Raw genomic sequence first — 17582 nt, 5'->3', positions numbered from 1 at the left:
TAACATAATGCCTACAATGATGAATTAAGTCAAAGGAGAACTAAATCAACGAAGAAATGGATATTCCACATTTATGTAGAGAAAGGCTCGATACTGTCTAGATGTTAGTTCTTCCCAACTTGATCTGTAGACTCAACACATTCCCAGTCAAAATCCCAGTGCATTATTTCATGAGTATCAACAAGCAGATTCTGAAGTTCACATGGAGAGGAGGCCAAAGACCCAGAACGGGCCCCAGAGCACTGAAGGAGAACAGAGCTGGAGGAGTGAGTACCCGGCTTCAGCACTTACTAAAATGCTACAGTAGTGGAGACAGAGTGGTTCAGGAAAGAACAAACAGATCAATGGAACAAAGCAGAGAGCCCAGAAACAGACCCCCATAAATACAGTCAACCGATCTTGGACAAAGGAGCAAAACAACACAACAGAGCAAAGACAGTCTCTTCAACAAATGGTCCTGGAACCACTGGACACCCCTCCACCAGCAAAAGATGAATCTAGACACAGACCTTACACCCATCACAGGAATGAACTCAAATGTATCACAGACCTAAATGTAAGGTGCAAACTATGAAACTCCTAGAAGATAACAGAAAAAAACCTAGGTGATGCAGGCACAGTGATGCCTTTTCAGATATAACACCAAAGGCACAGTCCATAAAAGAGAAAACTGATAGGCTGAATTTCATCAAAACTGAAAACATCTGTTCTACAAAAGACAATATCAAGAGAACGAGAAGACAAGTTATAGACTGGGAGAAGAAAATACTTGCAAAAGACACATCGATAAACTGTAATCCAAAATATGCAAAGAACTCTTAAAACTCATCAAGAAAACAAACAACCTAATTGGAAATAGGCCAAAGACCTAAACAGGTATCTCAGCAAAGTACAGAAGGCAAACAAGCACACGGAGAGATGCTCCACATAGTATGTCATCAGGGAAACCCGAATTAAAGCAACAAGATGCTGCTGCTGCTGCTACTACTGCTGCTAAGTCGCTTCAGTCGTGTCCGACTCTGTGCAACCCCATAGACGGCAGCCCACCAGGCTCCCCCATCCCTGGGATTCTCCAGGCAAGAACACTGGAGTGGGTTGCCATTTCCTTCTCCAATGCATGAAAGTGAAAAGTGAAAGGGAAGTCGCTCAGTCATGTCCGACTCTTAGCGACCCCATGGACTGCAGCCTACCAGGCTCCTCCGTCCATGGGATTTTCCAGGCAAGAGTACTGGAGTGGGGTGCCATTGCCTTCTCCAAAAGCAACGAGATGCTACCACACTCCAAATAGAAAGGCCGAAACCCAGAACACTGACAACACGGAGTGCTGGTGAGGGTGTGGGGCAACAGGAACACTCGTTCACTGCTGGCGGGGATGTGAAACGGTGCGGTCACTTGGGAAGACAGTTTGGCAGTTTCTTACCATACAATGCAGCAACTCTTGCTCCTATTTACCCGAAGGAGCTGAAACTTACATCCACACGACAACCCGCACATGGACGTTACAGCAGCCGTATGGGGAAGTGTCAAAACTTGGAAGAAACCAAGATGCCCTTCACTAGGTGATGGATAAACAAACAGTAGAGTGCCCGGATGGTGGAGCGTCACAGAGTGATAAAAAGAAATGAACCATCAAGCCGCAACAAAGACACGGTGAAACCCTAAGTGCATATTACCAAAGAAAGAAGCCAATCAGAGAAAACAGCAATAGCATATGGTTCCAACTATATGCCATTCTCAGAGAAGGCAATGGCACCCCACTCCAGTACTCTTGCCTGGAAAATCCTATGGACGAAGGAGCCTGGTAGGCTGCAGTCCATGGGGTCGCTAAGAGTCGGATACGACTGAGCGACTTCCCTTTCACTTTTCACTTTCATGCATTGGAGAAGGAAATGGCAACCCACTCCAGTGTTCTTGCCTGGAGAATCCCAGAGACGGGGGAGCCTGGTGGGCTGCCGTCTATGGGGTCGCACAGAGTCGGACACGACTGAAGTGACTTGCAGCAGTAGCATATGCCATTCTGGAAAAGACAAAACTATGGAGAGAGTGAAAAGATGAGTGGTTGCCAGGGGTTGAAGAAGAGGGACAACAAGATGGAGCACCAAGCACTGTGCGGGCAGTAAAGCACTCTGTGTGACGCTGTCATGATGGAGACACAGCATGACACGTTCGTCCAGACCCACAGAAGGCACAGCACGGCAGCGAGCCCGGCTAGAAACTGTGGGCGATGTGCCAATGCAGGCTTACCAGCTGTAACAAATGCATCTTCTGGTGGGGGTTGTGGATGCTGAGGGAGGTTGTGTGTGTTGGGGGCAGGGGTGTATAGAAAATCGCTAGATTTTCCTCTTAAATTGTTGTGAAACTAAAAATGCTATTTAAAAAATTATTATTTTTTAATCTACTTTTGCTAGTATGGAATTCCAGTTGAGCCCTTTCAAATCCTGAAATATGATGCTGTGTAAGTGCTGCACTCAATATGCCAGCAAGTTTGGAAAACCCAGCAGTGGCCACAGGACTGGAAAAGGTCAGTTTTCATTCCAAACCCAAGAAAGGCAATGCCAAAGAATGCTCAAACTACCGCACAGTTGCACTCATCTCACACACTAGTAAAGCAGTGCTCAAAATTCTCCAAGCCAGGCTTCAGCAATATGTGAACCGTGAACTTCCAGATGTTCAAGCTGGTTTTAGAAAAGGCAGAGGAACCAGAGATCCAAATGCCAACATCCGCTGGATAATCGAAAAAGCAAGAGAGTTCCAGAAAAACATCTATTTCTGCTTTATTGACTATGCCAAAGCCTTTGACTGTGTGGATCACAATAGACTGTGGAAAATTCTGACAGAGATGGGAATACCAGACCACCTGACCTGCCTCTTGAGAAATGTGTATGCAGGTCAGGAAGTAACAGTTAGAACTGGACATGGAACAACAGACTGGTTCCAAATAGGAAAAGGAGTCTGTCAAGGCTGTATATTGTCACCCTGCTTATTTAACTTATATGCAGAGTACATCATGAGAAACGCTGGGCTGGAAGAAACACAAGCTGGAATCAAGATTGGCGGGAAAAATATCAATAACCTCAGGTATGCAGATGACACCACCCTTATGGCAGAAAGTGAAGAGGAACTAAAAAGCCTCTTGATGAACGTAAAGGAGGAGAGTGAAAAAGTTAGCTTAAAGCTCAACATTCAGAAAACTAAGATCATGGCATCTAGTCCCATCACTTCATGGGAAATAGATGGGGCAATAGTGGAAACAGTGTCAGACTTTATTTTTTTGGGCTCCAAAATCATTGCAGATGGTGACTGCAGCCATGAAATTAAAAGACACTTACTCCCTGGAAGAAAAGTTTTGACCAACCTAGATAGTATATTCAAAAGCAGAGACATTACTTTGCCAAAAAAGGTCCGCCTAGTCAAGGCTATGGTTTTTCCAGTGGTCATGTATGGATGTGAGAATTGGACTGTGAAGAAGGCTGAGCGCCAAAGAATTGATGCTTTTGAACTGTGGTGTTGGAGAAGACTCTTAAGAGTCCCTTGGACTGCAAGGAGATCCAACCAGTCCATTCTAAAGGAGATCAGTCCTGGGTGTTCATTGGAAGGACTGATATTAAAGCTGAAACTCCAATACTTTGACCACCTCATGCAAAGAGTTGACTCACTAGAAAAAACTCTGATGCTGGGAGGGATTGGGGGCAGGAGGAGAAGGGGACGACAAAGGATGAGAAGGCTGGATGGCATCACTGACTTGATGGACGTGAGTTTGAGTCAACTCCAGGTGTTGGTGACGGACAGGGAGGCCTGGCGTGCTGCGATTCATGGAGTGGCAAAGAGTCGGACATGACTGAGCGACTGAACTGAACTGGACAGTCCAGGGTAGAGCCCCAAACCCCACCTGAGAAACAGCCTCTGAGTGACTGGCTGATAGTGGAACAATCTCCTCCCACTCCAAGACCCTCTAAAGGAGGAAGAGGAACCTAAGAGTAAAGGAACCTAAGAGGTACTAAGCTCGCAAGAGGAGGAGAGAGTAGATGGACAGGAGGTTGCGGGAATCCCCTGGCAGTCCGGTGGCTGGGACGCACGCCGCCCTCTCTCCTCCACAGCATCCTTCGCGGGCTCCACCTGTTCCACCCTCTAGGGGTCACAACACCCAGAACCCATCTCTGGCAGCTTCTATTCTCCCGGCTATCCTACCCTCCCCCAAACCAGGTGAGCACACCGTCCCTGTGGTGTGAAGAGCAATCCCCCTTTTAAGAACCCCTTTCTAGGTCCCAGCCCTGAACCCACTTCCTGACTCACAGTCATGTGGGTAGACGACCCAAACTCAAACTTCTAGAACCAAGCATGTGACTTTCCTAAGGGAGTCACTGGCCTGCTCGCAGGATGTCCCACACACTGCTGGGAAGTGGCAACGCTTCCTGGATGACAATTCCTCCCACCACAGGTCTGTGGCCCCTGCTCCCCCACTGGAAACTGGGGCAAGGATCCCCACGCAACAAAACACCACCCACCCTACAGGAGGGGCACCCCTGCACGATAACACCGAAGGCCCCAGAAAATGGCCCACAGCACAGCTCTCTCTACAGACAGACAACAAAATCCAACACATGGTTCGGCTATGTATAGTAAGATGCCCCGAGCGGGTAGGAGCGGAAAACGAGGGTGTGGTGACCACAAGTGGGGACACGGGCTGCTGCAGCTGGGGAGGTAGGGTCCAACAGTTACACGGGAGGCAGGCAGGGACCCGGGTCTCCTGCCAGGGGTGTCACAGGTGATTATTTAACTGGTAAATGACCAGAGACTGTGACTCATTCAACTCTACACACCTCACATCCAAACACACACCCTGCCCTCCACTGGCCTCCGTCTCAACCAATGCTTCCTGAAGTTTCGGCCAGTCTGCTAAACGATGGACTGTCCATAAACACCCCCAGGTCTCCGGGACTCCCCACATGAGCACCATGCCAACGTGGAAGTCAAGGCAGAGCAAGGCCCAGGTGCCCCGCTTCACTGACGAGACCACCATCGAGACCAACGGGTAATTCCCGGAAAGTCCCACCTACACAGACTCAGAACACCTGCCCTGCTGTCTGGAGCTCCTGGAGCCAAGCCTCAGGGAGAGACCCATTGTCCTGCGGAAGGGCCTGCTCTGCTGGGGGCCACGGGTTCTAAAGCCACACCTTCAGAGGGTTCAAGCCCATCCTCTGGACAACTGCCCTCAAGTGAAGGAACACACAACACAAAACAGGTGGGAACACACTGATCCCAGCAGTGTCCCTGCACAGCCATGGAAGTGGGCTCACCCTGGGCCCCCCCCTCCCTGCACACAGGGTACTCCTGCTGGCCAGCCGTGCTGACCCAGGGAATGGAGCTCAGATGCTCTGTCAGCTCTGCCTGTGCCCACGCGTCCCCGCACGGCCTGCCCCACCTTGCTGTGGCTAGGCCGGAACAAGACACTTCTCTCTAGGGTGGCAGGTCCCCAGCAGGCCGGCAGCCCCCCAGGTCACCAAGCCAACACTACCCCCAAGCACAGCCTCAGAGACACTCAGAGGCGTGTGGTTTCCCAACTGCTCAGCGTGGAAGGAAAGCAGAGTCGGCCCACGAGGGCCCAGGCCAGGCTGCCAAGGCACACAGAGATTGGGACCCTTGCCTGGACCCACACGATCCCTAATGAGCTCTTCGCCCATCATCCCCATGGCCCAGCTGGAGGCTGTCTTCATCACCCAAGGACTTTCAAGGTGGACATTCTGAACTGAGTTTAACTGCAAAACACGTCACTAAGCGGCATGAAACCTGACTTGTTATCTAATCAGTCCAAACCAGCAGAGGAAACTGCGGAGCATCCAGAACTGAACAGAACAAGCAGAAAGCCTATTTTGAGAAATTACACCAAGGGAGGGAGTGACTAATGACAGGGCAACTCAGAAATGACATTCCACTAGCCCCACCCCCACTGACCCGCAGAGTTTCAGCCATGCCCCGCCCATCAGAAGGGCACTCCCTGAGGGCAGGACAGTCCTGCTTCAGCACCAGGTCGGACTTGAACTTGGTGCTCAGTTCATGCTTGCTGATCAATGAGCAGCCAAGGTCTGGAATCACCGCCCTGGCCTGTGGGGCCACGAATAGGGCCACTGACTGTCCACCGAAACAGCTCTGTGCCTTCAGGGCCCAGCTGGAGGAGCCGTGGCCTCTGCCCTTCGAGGCCAGGGTGCCTCCTGACAGCTCACCCTCCCAGTCAGCAGGGTGGCCTCTACCGGAGCGCTTGCAGGGGCCATGAGGGGCCTTTCAAAGCCAGGACCACAGAGCACAGGTCCTGCCACCAGGAGAAGCCCACAGCCGGGCACTCCGCGCCCTGCCACACCTGCTCTCCAGACAGGAAGCGAGCATGCTCCCTGGGACAGCCTCTCCACATGCAGACTTTCCTTGTGCAGAGCCTGGTCCCTGAACACCAGCTGCTCCAGTGGGCACAGCCCAGAGGACATACCAGAAGGAGGGCGGCACCCATCTCAGCCCCTTGGTAAGTGGCCATTAGGTCCTTGAAAAGCGACTCACCTCCAGGCTCAGCATCTTCAAAGGAGGTCATCTGCAGGGAACCATCAGCTCCAGAAACCAACAGGCCCCTGAAGACCTACAGATGCCTACCCACTGGCACGTGGCAGGAGTCAAGGACTGCACACACCTGGGCTCGCTGACTTCGAGCCCAAGGAGAGTACTGACATCCATTCTAGGGAGTCTTCATAGCAAGGCAGAGAGGCCAGCGGACAGCACTTCCCCAGTGACAACGTCCAACATCACAAAATACTCTACCCAGAAGGACTGGCAGCATTCAGACTCCCCCCTTCCTCCTTACCCTCTGCTCAGCAGGGTCTGCCCCTCTCCACCTTGTCCCAGAAGGCAGCTTTCTCTCTCTGGATCTGCACTGAGGCTCCCGTGGGGGTGACCCCGCGACGAAAAATTCCATCAAACACCACGACTCCCAAATTCTGACCTCTTCCGACCTCTCCCTCAATCTTCTGCTTATATTCAACTCCCTCCATTTCCTCCACAAACAGGCATCTCAAATTTAACATGTCCAAACAAGCACACTTGTGCCCACCCCCACTGGCCCCCAGGAAATGTTCCACCTTCTTTCATGTCACCCCAGTCCCCAACCTCACTCCCCCCAGGAGGCCCTGTCCTTACCCCTGACCTCCAACCTATCAGTAGGCCCACCATGTTCCATGTCAACACTGGCATCCCAGGCCCGGCTGCCTGCCTACACCTGGATGCTTCCCTGGCCACCACCAACCCCTGCTGGCCAACCTGCTCTACCTACCTCACCCCTGTATTCCACACACACAAAGTGCTCTCATAACACAGCTCAGATCTGACCACTGCCCTGCTGAGAACCCTGGAATAAACTCAACCCCCAGCACTTCTGAATGCACAGCTCTGTGACCAGCCGGCCCCCAGCCAGCCCCCGCGGCTCCCCCAACTTGGACTCTCCTCCCTGACCTGCTCTCAAGTCCCCGCACTGGCCCCTTTCTCTCCTGAACCCAGGTCCCCAGCAGCATGTAGCTTCCTTCTCACCACCCAGGCCTCAACTGCCTGCTCGGAAGGGCTTCTGGTCCCTTGTCCACTCCTTCATCAACCTGGGGTAAGAAACCCACAAAACCAAGCCCCCAACAGCAGGGGCTCTGTGGGTCTGGGGCCCCAGCCTGGACGCTGGCATCCACAGCAGCCTGGCTCACTGGCTCAGTCCATGCCTGGAAAACAGGACACGGTCTCCACCAACACCTCCATCTAACCAAGGGCCTAATTACCCTCACAAGGTTTAAGAATCCAGATGCGAAACCAGATACGAGTTGCTAAAGGAAATCTTTAGAACACTGCTGGTTTCTAAAAAGTCACATTTTGGCCATGTTTCTAAACACCACGGTTTTAAAAGCGTAAACAGTCAAGTCCTTCAAAAAACACCAGTATCAAAGACTTGAAAACGTTCAGCACAGCAGGCGCACAGAGAGTGGACACGGGATGGCCACGCCAGACCAGTGGACATGAGCACTGCAGGGTGTCACGGTGCTGAGATGAAGTGCTGGCCCGAGGCAGAGGGGCACCAAAGGGAACTTCAAAGACCACTGAGGGGTGGGAGCCACACCCAAAACTTAGGAGAAGGCGGCCCTTATGGGGTGACCCCGACTCCGTAAAAGTTAGAAACACTTCTGCACCTGACATGGGCTGAGATGACATCGCCAAAATGAGACCTGGCCGACAAAGTGAGGTTACAAGTGATGTCTTTTCCCTCCTTACACTTTTCCTCTCTTTCCAAACTTGCTATAATGAATAAAACTAATTTTATGATCAGAAAAAACAAGTGGGCAAAGAAATCATTTTCAAGTGACCAACAATTTGTATAACACAGTTTTATTTTTAAAATATCAAGAACATATTCCTTTATAACTCTTTGAATACTCACCGTGATACTTAAGATGCTATTATTTTACAGCATTTTTACAAGATCAAACAGGCGCGACACAGGCCTGTCTCTTCTGTGCTGAGCTCACTAACGCCTGGCGTCCATCTGAACAAACTTCATGAAGATGAGCCCCCCTGTGAGAGCTGTACAAACTCCTTTGTACACCTTTCCTGAGTGGCTGTCCACGTACTTCAGCACAAAGAGCAGAAAAGCTGCCTTCTCCCCCTGACCCCGAGACTCAGGTGTAAGCACAGTATACACTTCCTCTCCAAAGCCCGTGGCCTCCTTGCTGACCCCACTGGGCCCTTTCTGCCTGACCAGCAGGCCGGCCACGCCCAGCACTGGGGAGGGGACTGAGGTCTCTGAGTCCTGCCCTGTCCATTCAGTGTTCACTCAGGCCACTGACCCCCAAAACAAGTCACTCACAAGGTAGAACCTTCTTACCACTTGCCCCTAAGTTCTGAAATCCAACATCCAATTTGAAGAACTGTATTAGGATTTCTCCATCTCTGGAGCGGGATGATACTCAGACAAAACCAAGCCCTCCAGGACACAAGTTCCCCAGCATTAGCACCGACCCCCTGCACCCTCCTCTTCACCTGGTCACGTACCTCCCAAGTTTGGGGCTCAACATCAGCAGGCATGTCCTGTCCTCCCAGGTCACATGGAAAACACAGAAAGGTCCCATCCAGGCTCTAACTTGGGGAGGGAAGGACAAACGTCTGACCCAGCTTCACAGGGCTGCAGAGGGGCTCTGCGCTCACAGGCCTGCGTCACGTCCATCAGGAAGCCCACGCTGGGAGGGTGGGGGGCTTCCCCCTCCACCCACACACAGCCTCCACCCACCCCCGAGCAGCAGCGCAGCCAGGCGGACAGCCAGACAAGAAACAGGTGTGGCATCCATGCGCTTCTCAAACTGGGAGCAAGGGAGGAATCTAAATTGTGGACAAGTTTGTCTTCTGAAGGTTTTAATTTCTTGATGTAGCTATTTGAGAATATGTAAAATTCAAAACTGTTAATTTAAAGCTTGCATGGCCCTATCCTAGAAATATAAAGTTTCCAATTTTCAAACATAATTTTATAGCACTTAATCTACTTCACTCGGCGTTAAAGAGCAATTATTCTAAGATGGTCTGAAGTGCAGTGTTTGTAATTTACAGACCAGGGGCCATGACCCCTTAGGCCCGAGGAAACAGCGCAATGCAGTCACCTGCCAGGCACACAACACCCAGGACGGAGGGTCCTGTGCAGCTCCCCTCTCCCTTGTTTTTCTTTCTCAGTTTGTCCTGTTACTATCAAAAGCCTGATTAAACAATAGGCTGCCAACCTCCAGCCAAAGACAAACCTCAGAGGTGAGAGCCCCAAGCAGCGACAGTCAATCAAGACAATCTGAAAACCTGAGTCTCCTGCTTGTTATCAACTTGAAGACAAGGAAAAGTGCTTTTGAGAAAGATGCAAATTACCCCAAAGCTCAGGCAAGTTTCTCCAGAGTCCTTTCAAATCTCTGCTTCAAGATTTTCAAAAACAGTTTTAATTACGTTTTGATCAACTCACACACAACTAGTGATTTATAAAAAAGCTTTCTTCAGACATATCACTTATGACGAGGAAAGCTTACATTTACACACTGCAATGGGCTCAAGAAGCATGTCAGAACCACCGTCATCTCATTACGATTTCAAAGAAACAAACAGGTGCGCCTGCCCCTACTGCTCTTTCCCACTGCCACCTCCCAAGCTAGGGCAGGACAGAACCGGGCCAGTCCTGTTCTGATCCCACCCCACCGCTGGGGGCCCAGCGGCCACCAGTCAGCAACTTTGAAGGTATCTGAGGAGTCCAGGCTCCACCCCCACCATCCAGGGAGACAGGATGGCCACCCACCAGCCAGAAGACCATCTTCCTAACTGCTTCCTTTCAGAGCCCTAACAGATAAGGACTGACCCCTCCTGCAGCAGGACTGACTGTTCTCAAACTTCTCAAACTCCGGTGACTCCACCACTAGGGCAGGGTTCACTGCCCTGGAGCATAGTGAGCAGTGAGAAGAGACAACCCCAAAAGGCCTGGGGGTGCCTTTCCTGGTCGCTGCTAAAATGTGAGGATCATCAGTCCCAAAGACACCTACGTGGGCATGGGACATCATCCCAGGCCACATCACCAAGATAGCTATGTCCACACTAAAGAGACGGGGACAGTCAGGACAGAAGGTGGGGCAGAAAGCAAGGAGGAGGGACTACCTGCTTGTCCACTGAGGGCCTCCCCCAAGCTGACAGTGGAGAAGTGACCTCAGAGACATCACCTCATCTGTCGCTGAGCAGAGCTGCCCCAAAGTTATTTTTCTTCCTTCTTTTCAAATCCCACTGTTATCTAAGTACATCAAGAGGAAAACTTGGCCAAGGCCTTTGGCCTAAAGTGAGCCCCTACCCAGGTCTACTCTCTCCGCAGAGAGTTGCACTCCGTGTCCCCCATGTCTGTCAGGACACATCCCCCAGATCTGCAGCCCACTTGTGAAACCTCAGCAACTTTCTCACCTACAGAACCAGGCTCCCCAGGGTGCTGAGAACCTATCCAATCTGGGCGCCGTTTTGATGGGAATAACGCCATCCTGTAGACTCGGCTACATCCATAGGATGTACTGCTTGAAGCTGATGACAAAGGCCAGGGAGCTGAGACAGCATGTGAATAAACACTACTTCACAGTCGTGCACGGTTCATCCCAATGCAGTTTCACAGCCTTCACAACAGGGTCAAGCCAACTCTACCTAGGGAAACTGAGGCCCCAGGAACCATGTCTTCTGTCCCAGGTGAAGAGTGCCCTCAAGTGACAACATATAAACTCCTAAGGCTATCCCTTGTGTCAAACACTTCTGCAGAAGTCGGCCACCAGAACATCCTGAGCCCCAAGCCCTGCCATCCTGCTCAGGGTCCACCATCCCAGAATTCAACCCGGTCTACACAGAAGTTGGCCCCCAGGTTCTTCTTCCTCTTTCCCCACCATCCAACAGTTCCATTCACCGAGGATGGGAACCCCACCCTAGACCCCGTCTTTCCAAGCACAGCCACCTTAAGACTATTCATCTTAAGTCAGCCCCATGCCAAGTCAGTCCTGAAGCCAGGATATGGAGGAAAGGCGTTCTCTCCTGGAATGAGAACTGTACTTCAGCCAAACCTGAGCATCACAGGAGGACAAATTCTCCATGAAAGCAGAACAGACAGAGACACACACTACTGAAAATGCAAACTTGCCAACAAAAGATAACCTTTAGAAATGAGCATCTCTAACATAACACCTATCTGAAAAGATCTCTTAAAACCATTTGCGCACATGCTAATTTTTGTGTCATATCACTTTTCTCTCCTTTCAACTATAATCATAATATTACTTTTATGTTATGACTACTCTAAGCTGTATAGAACTAACTAGTGCTCTTCACTGTTCTTGGGACCACCGCCTTTGCTGCAACAATCTCTCTGAAGACTCACGTGTTCTCAATATTCCCCACAGCAGATTAAAACTGAGACTCTGGTTCCTTCAAACAAGTAAATTAATCACAATAACATCAACGTCTCTTTACAAAACCATCCTGACAAAGACATCAAAACTGAATCTACTGAAACCAAATTCAACAGGAGCTCACAGTGGGCTGGGAGGATGAAATACGCAAGGCCTGCCGGCCCTCAGGGACTCAGTGAAGCCTCTGTCCCTCTGTTTCCATCACCACCACCCACCGACAGTGGGGCAGGCCTCTCTCACCGGTACTCCAATTGCCAACAGTCTGTTATTTCACTTGACACCTATGTGTAGCTTTGAAAACCCTGCCCATCCCTAACCCCTGAGTACTAACCAGAGTGCATTATCAGCCAGGCGATAGCTATTTTCACAAGTTAATTCCACCTCCGCTTTATACATTTTTATGATGAGAGCTTTCAATGAACAGGAGACCTCAAGTAGAACTTAGTGTCTTCCAATCGATCAATTACATGAGGTAACTAGAATATTCATAATCTGTCACTTTGATTTATAAAATTAATTTGTACTATTTAAAAGAAAGTACTTTGTTGTGGGGAACTGGTAGTAGTTTTAACTATGCTTTTTCTGCTCCTGCTTTTATTAAAATGATGGAACAGAATTAATCAGAGCTCCAAATGAGCGGATTGACTGTGGGGGTAGGGGAAGCATGAAGAGATGGATGTGAGTTTATTTTCTAGAAAGCATTTGGCCCCTTTAAAGCACAGCTCTCCGCATTTGTCACCCAAATGTCAACATGAGCTGTTCTCTACTCATACACATACACACACACACACACACACACACACAAACACACACACACGGGACTACCGCAAAGACTCATGAGAACTCATGCAAAGAGTCAGCACTTTTACAGTTTTCTTCAAGGAGTCGCCTACTTGTCACATGCAGACATCCTTAACACCGCCGGTAGAACAGGAGATGAAAGTGCGTCCAGGGTCAATCATGACAAAGCTGACAGAGGCGCCCTTTCAGAACCACAGCTTCCTCCCCCAGAAGGCGGCAGGCAGTGAAGGCTGCACCTATGCAGAGGCGAGGGGATCCAGTCAGCCCCAAACCGCCACACCTACAGGCATCACACGAGTGCCCCGGGGGGCCTCCTCCCCGGGCACAGCGCCAGCCTCACCAGCTCCACTGACTCACAAACTTCACTGACAGTTTTCAGAACAAAAGCGTCATGCAGGGAACTGTCCTGGCCAGGAGTGGGGCAGGGGCTGAGGACCACTGAGGGGATACTTTAATGAGTAACTAAAAAGTATTTTGACGTTTTACATAACCTGTTACCACCATGACTTCTCTTTTTTAAGCGTCACTAGAGATCAAACATATTTTCCACTAAAAGGTCAAAATACACATAATGTGCAAAACAGAACCTTTAATGAAAACCTCCTACAAACTCAAAAACAAAGCATGTTGTAAGAGGCACCCTGCACCTCTCAGGTACCTATTTCACATCACCTCCTCCTGGGATCAGGGCAGCCCTCACGACCACCCCCAAACAGCACTCTTGGCTGGAACCTTGCCTCCTCCGTTCTGTGGTGTGAAATCAGATCCCTGCCAGGTGCCGCCACCGCTCCAAACCTCACCGCACTGTGACAACAAGACCTTCCTTCTAAGACGCTGAAATCCTCTCAAGGTGACCAACGGCTGCTTCAGATAGCACGAGGGGACGCACACACAGGCGGTGCTGTTTCCACTACTCCTGCCGCCAGCACATGTTACTACACGGCAGGGGAGGAGCGCTCTGCGTCCACGCAGGCGAGGCCAGGGATGGAAGCAGAGACTGGGAGCCTCCAGTGCTAGGGTTTCTCTCTGCCCAGGAAGCCGGAAAGAAAGCAGCGGGACACACTTAATGCCACGGGGACCTAGAAAGCCTTAAAAAGCTGCCCAGACGACAGAAGATGGAGTGTAGGTTTGGAGACACTGCCTGTCCTCCTACACCATCTGTACCTCCAAAGGACTCACTGACCAGGGAGCCCCAGCCCACCGCTGACTGCACTGGTAACAATCAAAGTAACCGGGTGTCCTCCAAGTGAGGACTCCGTGCAGAACCACACGGCCACTACGGGAAGTGCTGAAAAACGACTGCAGGAGCCGCGTGAGGCAAGGGCTGTGACCAGGAAGGGTGTGTGTGCCCTGGGATCCCTACAAGCTCACCTGGGAACTCTGCCATCCTGGTGTCAGCAGGGGAGCAAAAGCTTTCCACGCAGGCTTGCCCAGCCTCACGGAGGGGGCGTCACTCCCCTGACCTCACCGGGGAAGGGGGTCCCTAGACCACCAGAAGGGGACACCAATCACAGACCAGCCCAGTAACAGAGCAGAAGAGTTCAGTGAGGACACAAACCATATGCCTGATCCCAGAAACCAGGGAGAGAACAGCCAAGCGTGGGGAAGTCACCGGCCCAGACTGAATAACCCAGCAAGTTGTCCCGAGAGCGCCAGCTGCTACTGCTGTCCACTGTGGGGGCACCGGGCAGGGACACACAAGGCCAGGAGGAGAGAAGAGGGTCCACTCGGCGGAAGTCCCGACAGAGAAAGTTCCCCAACGCAAAGTGGAGAGTAGAAGCCAAGCCCCGCACAGCTAAGAGGCCCCCGCAGCCACATCACGCAACACTAGAGCACATACAGGCCCGGGACCGGCCCGGACCGGGGCAGAGACGCACCGGCAGGGCTCATGACCTCCGCGTCCTGCCAGCCAGACAACTTCCTGGACTCCCGGCTGGGGAGCACACACACAGCCGCTCGGCGGCGCGGCCACTCACCTGGGGGCAGCTGGAAGTTCTGGATGTTGGTGGGATTCTGCGGCGGCTGCGGCAGGCGTGGGGCGAGGACCGTGGGCGTCAGCGTGGCCCGGATCCCGCCGGTGGTGGCCGAGGGCGTCCTGGGCAGGCTCTGGGTCACCGCGCTGGCCGAGCCCTTGGGCAGCCCGGTGGGGGTGCCCGGGGCCGGCGGCGGGAGGCCGGCGGCGGCGGCGGCGGGCAGTGCCCCTTGCATAGTTGGCCCGAGGATCATGCCGGACCCCGCGCCGGCCGGGCAGCTGGTCGCCAGGGTCTGCGGCGGCGGGGGCGCCGGCTGCAGCGCGGTCTTGGGCGAGTCGGCCTTGGCCACCTGCGCGGGCGCGGCGGCGGGCCCGGGCTGACTGTTGGCGGCGGGCGCCGGGGCGGGCGCGGGCGCGGGGGCCGGGGCGGGCGCGGGGGCGGGCGTGGGGGCGGGCGCGGGCGCGGCGCTGCCCCCGTTCTGCGCGGCCGCCGGGGGTCCGGCCGGGGGCCCGGGCGGCCGGGCCAGGCTGGCGGCCGCGGGCGGCGGCGGCGGCGGGGCGGCGGCGGCGGGCGCGGGGGGCGCAGGGGGCGCGGCGGGCGCAGGGGCCGCGGGGGGCGAGGGGACGCGGGGCGCGGGCGCGGCGGGGGCGCCGAGGAAGGGCGGCGTCTGGATGACAGTGGCGGCGGCGGGCTTGGGCGGCGGCGGCGCGGGCGCGGGCCCGTTGTGGAGCAGGCTGACAGCAGGTGCGGCGGCGGCGCGGAGCGAGTTCCCCAGCGCGGCGCTCCCATTCAAAGTTTGCGCGGCGCCGGGGCCGCCGGGCGGGCCGTTGCGGGCGGCAGGCTTGGCGGCGGGCTCGGGCGCGGCCGCTGCCCCCGGCGGGCAGGCCCCGGCCGCGGCGCCCGCTCCGGCTCCGGCCCCGGCGCCCGCGCCGGCCTCGAGCGCGCTCAGCTTCGCGGCGGGCCCTGCGGAGACAAGCGGGGCGGCGCGGTGAGGACGCGGGCCCGGCCGGCGGCCGCCCGCGCTCAGGCCGCGCCGCGCTCTACCTGCGGGGGGCGGCTCCGGCGCCGCTGCGGGCGCGCCCTCGGCCGGCACGGCTCCGGCTCCGACATGGTTCCCGAGCGCGCCGGCGGCCGCGGCCCGCGCCTCGGGCGCGCGGGGCGCGAGGTGGTGGTGGTGGGCCGCGCTGGCCGCCAGCTGCGACTCGAGCGAGCCCACCAGGTCGCTCACCACTTTCTCGTCCACCTCGCTGTTGAAGAAGACCTCGTCCAGCAGATCCGAGCCCGCCGCCATCTTTCCTCCTCGGCCCGCCGCCGCCGCCGCTCGGCCGGCGCTGGGCGGGGAGGAGGCTCCGCGCGGGCGGGCGGGCGGGCGGGCGGGCGGCCGCGGGGGCGGGCGGGGGGCGGCGCGCGCCGGGCGGGGCGGGGGCGGCGGCCGGGCGGGGGGCGCGGGCGGCCGGGCGGGGGGGAGGGCGGTGGCAACGCGGTGCGCAGGCGCGGCGGCGTGCCCGCCCCCGCCCGCCGCCCGGCGCCTCACCATTGGCCGCGGCGCCCCCCCGCCCGGCTGCCCGGCGTCCCGTAATTGGCCGTACCGTGCACTTAAAAGGCGCGGCCAATGGCTGCGAGCGGCAGAAGCCGAGGCGCGGGCGGGCGGCCGGGGGTTTGCGGGCTAGTCGGCTGGGGGCCCGGGAGTCCTTGGTCTGGCGGGGATGGTGGGGTACAGGTTGCCGGACGGGCCAGAGGCTGACGACCCGGAGGACAAGACGGGCGGGGACCGCAGCTGGGGCCTGGTGGGGGCGGCAGCAATGACTGGCTCTTTGTCTCCGCTTGCTCCAAAATGGCTGCGGCCGGAGCTGATGGGGTCGCCGGGCGGGCGGGCGGGCGAGGGAGCGGAGACGCCTATAGGAGCTAAGGCCGCCGCAGCCCGCGGGAACCCGGCACCCCGTGAGGGCACTGCCTGGGGGCTGGATCAGCGAGGTAGCCTGGGCGTCGTCGCCATTGCTCCCGGGCGGGCGCAGGCCCCGAAGCTCGGGGCACCGGGCGGGGCGAGCGCGGGCCTGCCCCCCGGACCGGCGCCTCGGTCCGCCCGAGACCGGGCGTCTTGCGCCGTGAGGTCCGCAGCTTGGGCGGCGGGGGCGGGGCAGGGGTCGGCGCCCGAGGCCACGCCAGGGTGACTCATCTCCTTCGGCTGCGCGGCCCCTGGCCGCTAGTGTCTGTAAATCACTGGGTGAGACGGTGGTGCCGGCCGGGACCAGCAGCTCGCGTAGGGAAAGGGAGCGTCCAGCTTGGAGGTCTTCCTGGGGTCCTTCTCTCCCGTTCTGTCCTTTTGACGAAGTAAGTTATTTAAAATAACCTTACGAGCACCTTCTCTGTAGGAAGAATTCACCTGAAATTCTCGCCTGCGTTGTTTTTTTCACCGAAAGATGGTATTCTAGGACATGTCTAGTGGTTTCTTCTCTTTTGGGGGGGAGGGGGGGAGGGGGGTAGACCCAGAGAAGCGCCTCTGGCAGAACAAGCCACACCGCAGTCACACGGCCCGCAGCACAATGCGGGAAGCTGTTGACACACAAGTGATCTTTTCTACCCGCCTAACAAAAGAGCCGGCGGCCCCCGCGAGCCCAGCTCCCGGGGCGGGTTCAGACAATGAGCGCGGGGGTTGGAGCCTGCGAAGGGGCCCCCCCGGGCGACCGTATCGGGGAACCCCTGCAAAGAGAGAATAGGAATTTTGCACCTGAAGCTGACTACTCAAAACACAGGAAAGGAAAAGGGTGGAACAAACCTGGGCTGGGGGTACCTTGAACTCGGGGTGCCTGGGTACCATCCCCACCGGGCTTTGAGCCCAGCGGGGGCC

General features: G+C 55.3%; 1 protein-coding gene across 1 annotated transcript in view; it reads right to left on the bottom strand.

Moving 5' to 3' along the window:
• The window catches only part of TAF4 (TATA-box binding protein associated factor 4), a 65878-nt gene extending 49853 nt beyond the window's left edge, over positions 1-16025 (bottom strand). Inside the window, exon 1 of the mRNA XM_052650799.1 lies at positions 14738-16025. Within this exon, the coding sequence (XP_052506759.1) occupies positions 14738-16025 (1288 nt within the window). The remainder of the gene's footprint in view (positions 1-14737) is intronic.
• Between the last annotated feature and the right edge of the window lie 1557 nt (positions 16026-17582).

The sequence above is a fragment of the Budorcas taxicolor genome, chromosome 13 (assembly GCF_023091745.1).
Source record: "Budorcas taxicolor isolate Tak-1 chromosome 13, Takin1.1, whole genome shotgun sequence".
Taxonomy (NCBI): Eukaryota; Metazoa; Chordata; class Mammalia; order Artiodactyla; family Bovidae; genus Budorcas; species Budorcas taxicolor.
The sequence above is the reverse complement of the archived record's forward strand: the minus strand, read 5'-3'. Positions and strand labels throughout refer to the sequence as shown.